Genomic DNA, 10285 nt, shown 5'->3' on the forward strand with positions numbered 1-10285 from the left:
CTTCCTTTTCAAGCAAGGTTCAGAAAACAAGTTTGAAGTAGTAAATCAAAGAAATAAAAAGCATTAAAAAGTGAAATAAAACTACTAAGTTATATAAATGCCATTCACAATTCCTCTCCATATCATTATATCTTTCAAACTATACTAGTTTCCACCAAACCTATGAGGATCTTATCAAATCCATCTACCTACGTCTTTCTCAGTCTTCCCATCTTCTGGATACATTTTTTTTTCATATATTTGTTTTGCAATTCAATCCTTTGAAATTCAGTCGTCATTCATTCTCTAACTGTGATCAAATCCTCAACTTGTTTCTTTCATATTGGTTATTGACTTTTATAAGCAACCTATTTTCATGTACGCATATATGTATGCATGTATATATGTATTTTTCACATTTTTAACTGCCAATCTCCCAATGTTCAGCAACCATTCAATTTCATCCATTCTCATTTATCACACATAGTTCTTAAATGCCTTGTTCCAACTACACTCAACTTACTTCTACACAAGGGATAAAGAAGCATGTTCTTAACACAGAATTTCAGTTCTTTCAACTGAACAGACACTTATTACTTACTATCTGTCTACTATTACTCCATTAGTCAGTCTGTATATTATTGGATCCTTGCTGTAGACTTTAATTATGCCAAGTTCATGAAAACACATACTCAATTTGCATTGCATGTGCAAATTAATTTATACACACACTCACAAACAAATCAAACTTGTACTCTAGAGCTGATCTATACTTTACACCTACAATTAAAATATATAGCACCAAGAGAAAGGTTAATTATATAAGTTAATGTTTAAAATAAAAATGATAATAAGTTCTGATAAAGTCAGCAGTTTTGCTATTTGTTCTGTCTCCCTGTTTGGTCCCCTAAATTAGCTACAATTTCAATTGTTCCTTGCAGCATTATTCTGGAGTATTAAAGAAAAAAACCAAATGGTATATGGCTTCCAGGCATAATTGCTGCTATGAACTGTGGTCCCCATAAATAGGTACAGAAGTGGGTAGATGGACCAGAAAGTTGGGATCTCTCCAGGCAATTTATTATTGTCCTCTAAATTGAAAATCCATTGTTATTGGTGAATACTTTGGTTGGCAATGCTGAAACTTTTTGGTGTCAGCATTCCTGAACAGTAAAAAATAGTTAAAAATAAAGTAGAACAATTCAGAAGAAAGTGATATGATGACAAATATTTTCGCAGTGAGGGTTGAAAGCTGAACAAAACAACAATAGATTTTCCATAAGTTGAAAGGGCCTTGGAGTACCAAAAATGTTTAATTTATAAGCACATTAAAACTTTTGGAAAACATAAATAGCTTTTTTTTATTTTTGGCATAGCACAAAGGTGCCTAAACTAGCTGAAGAAGTTGATTGCTTCAGCTGTTCATAAGCTCTATGGAAAAGTCACAGCCGATCTAGCATGCAAATTACTATTATTCTATTTTGTTTTTCTTTTCTTCTTCCACCTACATACAGAGTAAATAATGATGCTTAGGAGAAAAACAGGAAGAATCAAAAGCAGAGGAACTGCAAGGTCATGGCTTAATTTGAAAAGAAAGGGAAAGAAAAGTGGGATGATTAAATGACTCAAAGTTATATAAAAGCTTCATATTAAGAAAGTTGTTAGGTACCATATTTAACCAACCTTGGCTTTTTGTAATAACATTCAACTTCCACTCAGCTTATGTATCATAATATCCTTAAGACCCACTTAAAAAAAGTTCATTGCTAATATAATTTAAACTTCCTTGCACTCAAAATATATTACATGAATGTCAGCTAATGTTCTGTTTGTTTCCTGTAATATAGAGATTCTGTTGGGGCAGATGGTAATAAAATCAGCTCCAGTACTGTCAAAAATTTATGGTAGTACTAGATAATGAAACTACCATGAATCAGATATACAGTTGTCTAACTTGTTCTGTAAAATGGTGCATTTTAACATCATATATTATATGAGTGTGAGATGTTTTATACTTGGCATTTATTCCTAGCACACAAGTTGATAGTTTGCCACAAAACAGAATATCAGACAAGAAGTTATTATTTCCATTCACCTGAGTAGCTTCCAAGTCTTGGAGCATTGTTATCAGCACCATCATAAAAATCTAAAGAGTCCCAGTTATGCTCTGTTGCAAAACTTATCACTTGTACCTGTATAAAGGACAGACATAGTGCAAAATTACCAGACAATATGGAATTCCTCTACTTCATGTTATATTGCCAGAAATTAATCAGTATTGGAGTGTTCATTCAGATTTATGTATTTCAACTAATTATTGAATTTCAGCCAAATATATTTCTAAATATGACTTTATGAACAATAATGATTGTAATCAAAACAGAACAGAACAAAACAGAATAACAGAGTTAGAAGGGACATTGAAAGTCATCTAGTCCAACCTCCCACCCAAGCAGGAGACTCTACATCATTTCTGACAGATGGCAGTCCAGTCTCTTCTTGAAAGCCTCCAGTGATGAAGTTCCCACAACTTCTGAAGGCAAACTGTTCCATTGATTGATTGTTCTCACTCTCAGAAAATTTCTCATTATTTCTAGGTTGAATTTCTCCTTGATCAGTTTCCATCTGTTATTCCTTGTCTGGCCTTCAAGTACTTTGGAAAATAGGTTGACCCTCTTCTCTTTGTGACAGCTGCTCAAATATTGGAACACTGCTATCATGTCTCCCCTGGTCCTTTTCTTCACTAGTCTAACCATCACTGAAACCTGTCTCTCTAATCCCCACTACCACAACTCAATGACTCAAAATAGAGATGCTATAATTAGCTATGTATCAGTATTTATGAATCACTGTATTTACTTCTCAATTAATGGCATTTCAGGTAGTCTTTGCTTAATGACTGGCTGTGTTATAACTGTTTGAAGTTACAATATTCACAGAATGGGTACTTTATGGCCCGTATAGCATTACCACTTGTTCATATGTTTGTAAATGTAGAACAGTTAAATATTCTATCAACCAATGATCAACTAAAGTACTAAATACAGTTATAGAGGATAATGTTCCACATCATTGTCACTGAATATTTCCTTTACTTTCATCACCAACTGTAAGATACATGATGTAGGACAGGGGTCTTCAAACTTGGCCCTTTTATGACTTGTGGACTTCAACTCCCAGAATTCCTCAGCCAAGCACACTGGCTGAGGAATTCTGGGAGTTGAAGTCTACAAGTCATAAAAAGGCCAAGTTTGAAGACCCCTGATGTAGGAGATGACCAGCCTGAGCTTAAGGGAGGGGTTAAACATATCATAAGTCACAAATCTCTATGTGCCTACAAGAGATCTAAATCCAACCCACCTTGAATGCCTCTTAATTACTGCTCAATTCCCTTGACCATTAGTAGCTGAGATTTTGTAGAGAGTTTAAACTTTCAATAAATCCTTATAGGCATTTGAACTGCCTGAATCTCCTGATTTCCCCAGTGTGGCCAGTACTGTGTTCATGTATCAATATTTTAAACAAAGGATGCCTGACATAATTTGAATTTTAGTATAATTAGTTGATAATTAGATAAATGGCTTAAAATACTGCAGATACTACATTGTTTTCACATTGTCAGTTAAGTAACTTTTCAAAACCAAAATTAAACATGGTTCAAAGGTCTTTGCATGACTCTGATTAAAAAATACACCCTTCATCTCTGTTCTAGTTGTTATCAAGTGCTGTTAAGACAAGGTTATAAATCTCTAATGCTGTTTGAAATCTTGGATGGAAAAAAAAGGATTTTATAGCGAACCAGCTAATTCTCACTATGAGAGAATTCTGAACATATGTGTGTGGGTGGAACTGCTAATGCCTTAGATAATATGGTTTCTTAGAGAATCCACTGTATAATCAAATGAGAAAAAGTAACCAGGTCCCTTAAAGCAATATATACAAAGAGTCCACAAGACACAGTACCATATGCTTTGATTAGTTGTAGTTCTGTAACAATGACTTTCCTAGTAAAGTGATTTAAAGAGTGATTCATGTCATTTGTTAAAGATCTGCACATCATGATTAACTGCTATAAATTAAGATCATTATTTATCTCCCCCATTTATTCCACGTTAACATATTTCATACACTTTCCCACAACCATATTCTAAAGCTGTATCATAGAGTATGTATTTATGTGGGTATGCATGTCTTAAAAATGTGCAGAGATTGGAATTTGATGGGCAAATTCTGAGTCGATGTGTTGATGTGTATGTAACACCTAAATCAACTAGGTCTCTTTCTATGTAATCACATTTACTCTCTGCAGCTGACACACAAACAAACACACACATGCACATATGTCTACCTCATAGGCATTGCAAATGAGGCACAACAGATTATAAAGCTGACATCGTTGTCCCATCTGACTGAGTCCTTACCATAATATTTATAGAAATGAGAGTTAAATTTTGTGCCTGTATCACAGATGGAGAACTTTGGCATGTCTTATTTTCTATAAGCTCTCCACAAATCACTTTCTTATCCATTATGCATATGTATTACTCATGATAGAAGAGGGAGATAGATGGATTCTATCAAAAAGAATTAAGTATCCTCCATTTTCCTGATAATGAAGCAGCAATTTCAAAATAATTCAGACACAAGAGCACTAAAGCAGGATTCAAAAACCGGAAGGAACTGCAAAAATATTCACAAAAAGAAAAAAGGATAGAAAATAATATCTTTATGAGTCAAACAAAAACAGGCCTGCTTAATTTTTAAACATCTTAATTTGTACAGATTAAAAGCATCTGTATTTTTACCTGAATCCCAGCTCCCTCTGGCACTGTGATCTTCCACACACAGTTCAGATTGTTGTCATAAGGCTCAGGGTATCCCGGAGACAAAATCGTTCCTTTACGTTTAGTTAAAATACCTCCACAGGGCACTGAAAGCAGATATTTTAACTATGGAAATGGTTCATGTATCAAAACAGGGATACAATGTAATAAAAGCTTACATGACTACAAGCATCACCAATCTGAGCAGTTTTACAATACAATTCTAGAATTCAAGACAGACATGAGAAAAGAAATAGGAAACAAAGAAATTACTAAAGAAATAAAGCTTTGACATAACAAATTCTGTTTCAAAAATTGGAAACATATCAAATTACTTCAAAATCTATTTTGTTTTGTTTTTTTAAAAAATGGAGTAAACTGGATGTATGCTGCTGTTATAGCTGAACAATGGATTAGGCAGAAATTAAAACTGAAAATTTGACCTAATATGAAGACCCTTGGATGTACTTATATCTACTTTCTTCTATTAAAAATACACCTATTCTTTTAAAATATAAAATTCAGAAGCAACTTTGAGAGTATCTGGAGAGGATATCAAAGAAATGGGACCAGCCCATTCATATGTCTTCTGCATAATCTGCAATGTCATGGCTACATACAATTTGTAGAGAACAACAGAAATGATTTTGGAAAAGGAATGTGGCACTGAAATATTGGGGCTATTGGTACAGATCAAAGAAATAATGAAATCTTGCTAGTACAGATGATCTAAAGCTACATGTGAGCAGCCACATTCCTTTTCCAAGGTCACCTTTGTGGTTCTCTACAGCAGTGGTTCTCAACCTTTCTAATGCCATGACCCCATAAAACAGTTCCTCATGTTGTGGTGACCCCCAAGTGGGTGTGGCCACCAATAAGAGGGAGTAGGACAGCTAGGGAAAAGGGAAAAAAATGGCGGACTGCGTTGTTTGGCGACCCCCGTGAAATGGTCATTTGACCCCAAATGGGGTCCTGACTCATAGGTTGAGAACCACTGCTCTACAGACTCCGTGTAGTCCTGTGACTATAGTTATGTTCATTGATTTAGAAGATGTATGGAATATCTGAATGAACTGCCAAGTAGAAAAGCTGGTCCATCAACTCAGCAAAGAGTGAGGTTAAATTTTTTTTTATCAACATCTAGTTCTGTTATCTTAAATATTGCTTTGGATTATCTTTGCTGGGAAATTCTTGCTCTGGAGATAATATGAAGGGATATCTTTCATCCTGAACTCCTCCCAAAAATGAAATATAAATGCAGTAATACTTAATAACTGAATGGGAATTGAGAATGAGATCCTAGTGAATCTTGGAAACTTTAGGAACATTCACCCAGTAATTGAACTTGGGAACACTATTGTATAGTGTGTTCTATAGTCCATGCCATAGATGTGATGCTGAAGAACTATTGCCTGGTCTGTAGGGCTTGAATTACATTACTCTGAGGCCTTTAAATTTTATTAGTGATATTAATACAGCTAAATTACCCTTCAGACTTTTTCAAAATGATAATATCCAAATATATATACATTTCATATATCATAAATATGGTTTGCATCTACAAATATCTATCCTAATGACAGTAATATTAGACATAAATAGAAAGAATGCAGTTGGGTCCTGCATTGATATTTGATGCTAAACATGAATGATACTTTCGATCAAGCCACTAGACATTCTAATATAATCACATTAGGCTGTCATCTAAATACAGACATTCTTCTAGAGTTTTAATAGGTTGAAGAAATGATTTATGAGAAGTTTTATCAGCACTATTACTAGCCAATATATCATTCTGGAAGAAGAGCATTATTAAGTCCTGTGGCTCATTTCATTAGATACAAATATGAGAACTTGAAAAATATGTAGAAGAAGGAAACTTATCTGAGTAATGAATACAGGAGTTACATTTTATAGTGCACATAACTGATAAAATCTGCCAAGGACTACATGAAAAACTAAAGGTCAGTGACACTTAAACAGTTTAAATAATTACTGGTAAAAGCAAGAGCAGACACAATGACTGATAACTGATATCTGTAAGAGAACATTGAGCTATTTGCTAGCAAGCCATGGCCATGTGTAGCATTTCAATTACTAAACTCATTTTCTAATTGCATGCTTGTGTGAGAAGAGCAGTCTGCCTATATGAATAATATTTTGGACTTGTAAAACTACCACAATAATTTTTTTTTTAATATTTAATTCATTCAGTGAAGAAGTTGCTCTATAATAACAGTTATTCTAACTGTACATGTGGTAAAACAAGTAAAGGACACACATTAGACCTCTCCTCCATCAGTTTCATTACCAGTGTGTTCCTGGGTCCAATTCAAGGTACCGGTACTAATTTTAACCTTTAAAGTCCTACATGGAATGGGGCCAGGTTATCTGAAGGATCATTTCTCTGTGATTATATCTATTTGTCCCATTAGGTCTCGTCTGCTAAAGAATTCCATCTGATAGAGCTTAGGAGATAAGCCTTTTCTTCCATGGGATCCACTCTTTGGAACATCCTCCTCCCTGAGATCAGGTTAGCCCCAACCCCTGTGATCTTCAGAAATCACTTAAAACATGTTTTTTTTCAACAGGTCTGGGGATCTTTTGGCAACAGAAACCTTGCATGCTGGCTACATCATGTGTAACCTTTAATGAATTCCCTTTAATTATCTGCAAGCCCACCTACACAGTAGTTTTAGACAAAATAGTGTCCCAGTGCAATCTATGAGCTAAAAAACCCTGAATGATAAACAACCATATCCAGAAGGATAGACAAGAACCTCTGTCCCTGAAACCTAGATCCACTCAGTAACATTTTCCCCAAAAGCTGCTCTTGAGAAAACATCTACTCCAAGATGTTTGATCTAATCATCTTCCACTGCATCACTCAACTTGCAGTGCTTATGCTGAGCATTTGTAGCACACTCTGTGATTCAGATGCCAGTGTTGATTTTGAATTATGAACAACTGTCTACACAGAGGGATGAATGTAGCTTCTAAAATATAGCCCAAATTCCTAGTTAAGAATAATTCAATATTTCACCTCCCATGCTGTTGCTGCTACATCATACTCATTTCTGGACTCTGTCTTGGTTAGGAAAAAAGGCCCACTGCTTCTTCATCTATTAGGAGTAGACCAATATTTCTGAATCTTAGCAATTGTAAGATGCATGGACTTCAACTCCCAGAATTCTCCACCAAGCATGCTGGTTGGGGAATTCTGTGGCTTGAAGTCCACACATCTTCAAATCATCAAGATGAGAAACATAGCATTAGACAATGATTTCAAAACAGGAATGAGCAAATTCTGCAGGTATCATGGTCACTATCTTTGAAGGAATATAATGATTAAAAAATGTCATTATAAACTGAATCTGGAAATCTTTCAAATTATCTTTTTTAAAGTAGGATTTGTCTATAGTAATGCAAGCATGTATTTTCAAAATAGGATCCGAGTGAAAAAATAGAATTTTACAACATTCTAATCACAGTTCAGTAGAACAAAGTTCCTATATATGTATTAATTTAATGCAACTGTTTAAATTTGGCTCACAAAAAACATAAAATAGGAGTTAACTGAATACAAAGATTGTAAAAGTGGGTCTTTTAGCACATTGTTTCTACTATGAAATGCATTCCTCTGAGAACTGTATTTGGCCCTTAATTTCTCTTTCCATAATGACAATATTTTTTTCCAAGTGATCCTATTATTTGCACTTTACTTACTCATATAACTGGTATATTATATTCTTAGTTAAATTAGTCTCAATGGCTACCCCACAGAATTTGTGAGACGCTACAGCAAACCATGTCAACCCCACAGGGCCCAACTCTCCGGAGCAAAGATGATATCAGCCACACGGATAGCTTTACCTTATATCTGTGGTGTTTCCGAAGCCACGGCTCGGCTGCTGGCCCCCCACAATGTGAGCGTTGCCGATAGACCAGAGCAGACCCTAAGAACCCAGATTATGCGTCCCAAAGAGCTGCTCCCCAATGGTGAACAGTCTTCCATAGTCTATAGAATTAATTGCAGGAACTGCCCTTGCAATTACGTTGGGGAAACAGCTAAAAGGCTCAGGACTAGGGTCCACAAACGTGAACTGGCAACCAAAAGGCAAGAGCAGCACTTGCAAGTGTGGGCTCACATGGCCAATTTGAACCATACATTCAATTTGGAAAATGCACAGACCATATCTCATGAGACCACTAAGAGTGGCTGCCTTCTCAAAGAAGCCTGGCTTTCGGATGAAAATTCAATCAACCGGCACATAGACCTCCTACCAGCATACCAGACTCTCAGAAGATGGGAGAAACAACATGGTAATCCACAGAGTAGATGGCCATCCCATACAGTACAAAAGCAAGACCATGGTTCTACAAATGGGAAAGCTGAGATCCCTAGGGAGGACAGTGAACTGGCAAAAAAAGGGGGGGCAGGTGACACCACAATGAGATAGCAATTGGCAGGACTGGAGTGACAGGGCTGCAGGTGAGGTGGCAAGAGCTACTATGGGAGGAGATGATGAAAGTCTTGGAAGGAGAGACAAAAAAGGAGGGGAGAGTATGAAGCAGGAACATCTGAATAGTTGTTCTTTGCAGGATCAGGGAGAGAGAGCTGCAATCATCAGATCCACCAACAGGCTGCCGGATGAGAATCAATTTAACACATTGCAGAGTAGCATAGCTAATGGGCCAATGATGCGATCGAGGATCTGGGTGCAGAGACAGGCAGCTGTATATAGGCAAGCTCCCTAATCACCTAGCATTCTAACTCTGATGACGTCAGTAGTTTGGCTGATGAAAGCTCAGTAAGTAACTTTTTTACTCACAGGCTTGTTTATATTAAACGGTCCTGTTTATTTTTATCCTTGTTCATTTTTCATATCTATCTATCTATCTATCTATCTATCTATCTATCTATCTATCTAAAACACCTGAAAATAATTGAATTTTCGCTACTCACCAACACACGTAGGAAGGGTATCGTTCCACTGTGCCAATGCATTGGGCACTGTGTCGCATCTAATTGCCATTGACCCATATAGTATGTAGCCTGGATTACATTCAAAAAGAACCAATGAACCAACAGCAAACTCATTTCCAATTCTTTTCCCAAATCGTGGTTCGGGCACCGAACTGCACTGTGTTGAACTTGTTCTTGGAACCGCTAGAAACACATTAGAGAAAATGCATATTGCTTCATGGCAGAAAATGAGATAATCCTAAATATATTTATCACAGTTTCAAATAAGAGGCTCAAATGTCTGGAAATGTCTAGAAAAACTTCCACTCCCATTAGCTAACACAACAGTTGTAGCAAGCTTTTCACAAAATAATATGGAAAGTACTGCTTTATTGAATTAATATACAAAGCAAAATTCTTATTTCTGTGACGGGTAGATATTTAAATTGATTAGCTACATTTTTATGAATCTCTGCTCTATTTGTCATATTGATATTCAGATTTATAAAAGGCTGGA

The 10285-nt window shown here is 35.9% G+C and overlaps 1 protein-coding gene across 1 annotated transcript in view; it reads right to left on the bottom strand.

Annotated features, from left to right (window-relative positions):
• Positions 1 to 9956, bottom strand: part of CSMD3 (CUB and Sushi multiple domains 3) — a 131040-nt gene extending 121084 nt beyond the window's left edge. The window contains exons 1-3 of the mRNA XM_039354551.1: positions 9769 to 9956; positions 4785 to 4909; positions 2075 to 2171 (exon numbers count right to left, since the gene is read on the bottom strand). Of these exons, the coding sequence (XP_039210485.1) occupies positions 2075 to 2171; positions 4785 to 4909; positions 9769 to 9838 (292 nt within the window). The 5' untranslated portion in view covers positions 9839 to 9956. The remainder of the gene's footprint in view (positions 1 to 2074; positions 2172 to 4784; positions 4910 to 9768) is intronic.
• Positions 9957 to 10285: the final 329 nt, after the last annotated feature.

Source organism: Crotalus tigris, unplaced genomic scaffold, assembly GCF_016545835.1.
Source record: "Crotalus tigris isolate CLP2741 ecotype Arizona unplaced genomic scaffold, ASM1654583v1 scf7180000018559.1332295, whole genome shotgun sequence".
Classification (NCBI taxonomy): domain Eukaryota; kingdom Metazoa; phylum Chordata; class Lepidosauria; order Squamata; family Viperidae; genus Crotalus; species Crotalus tigris.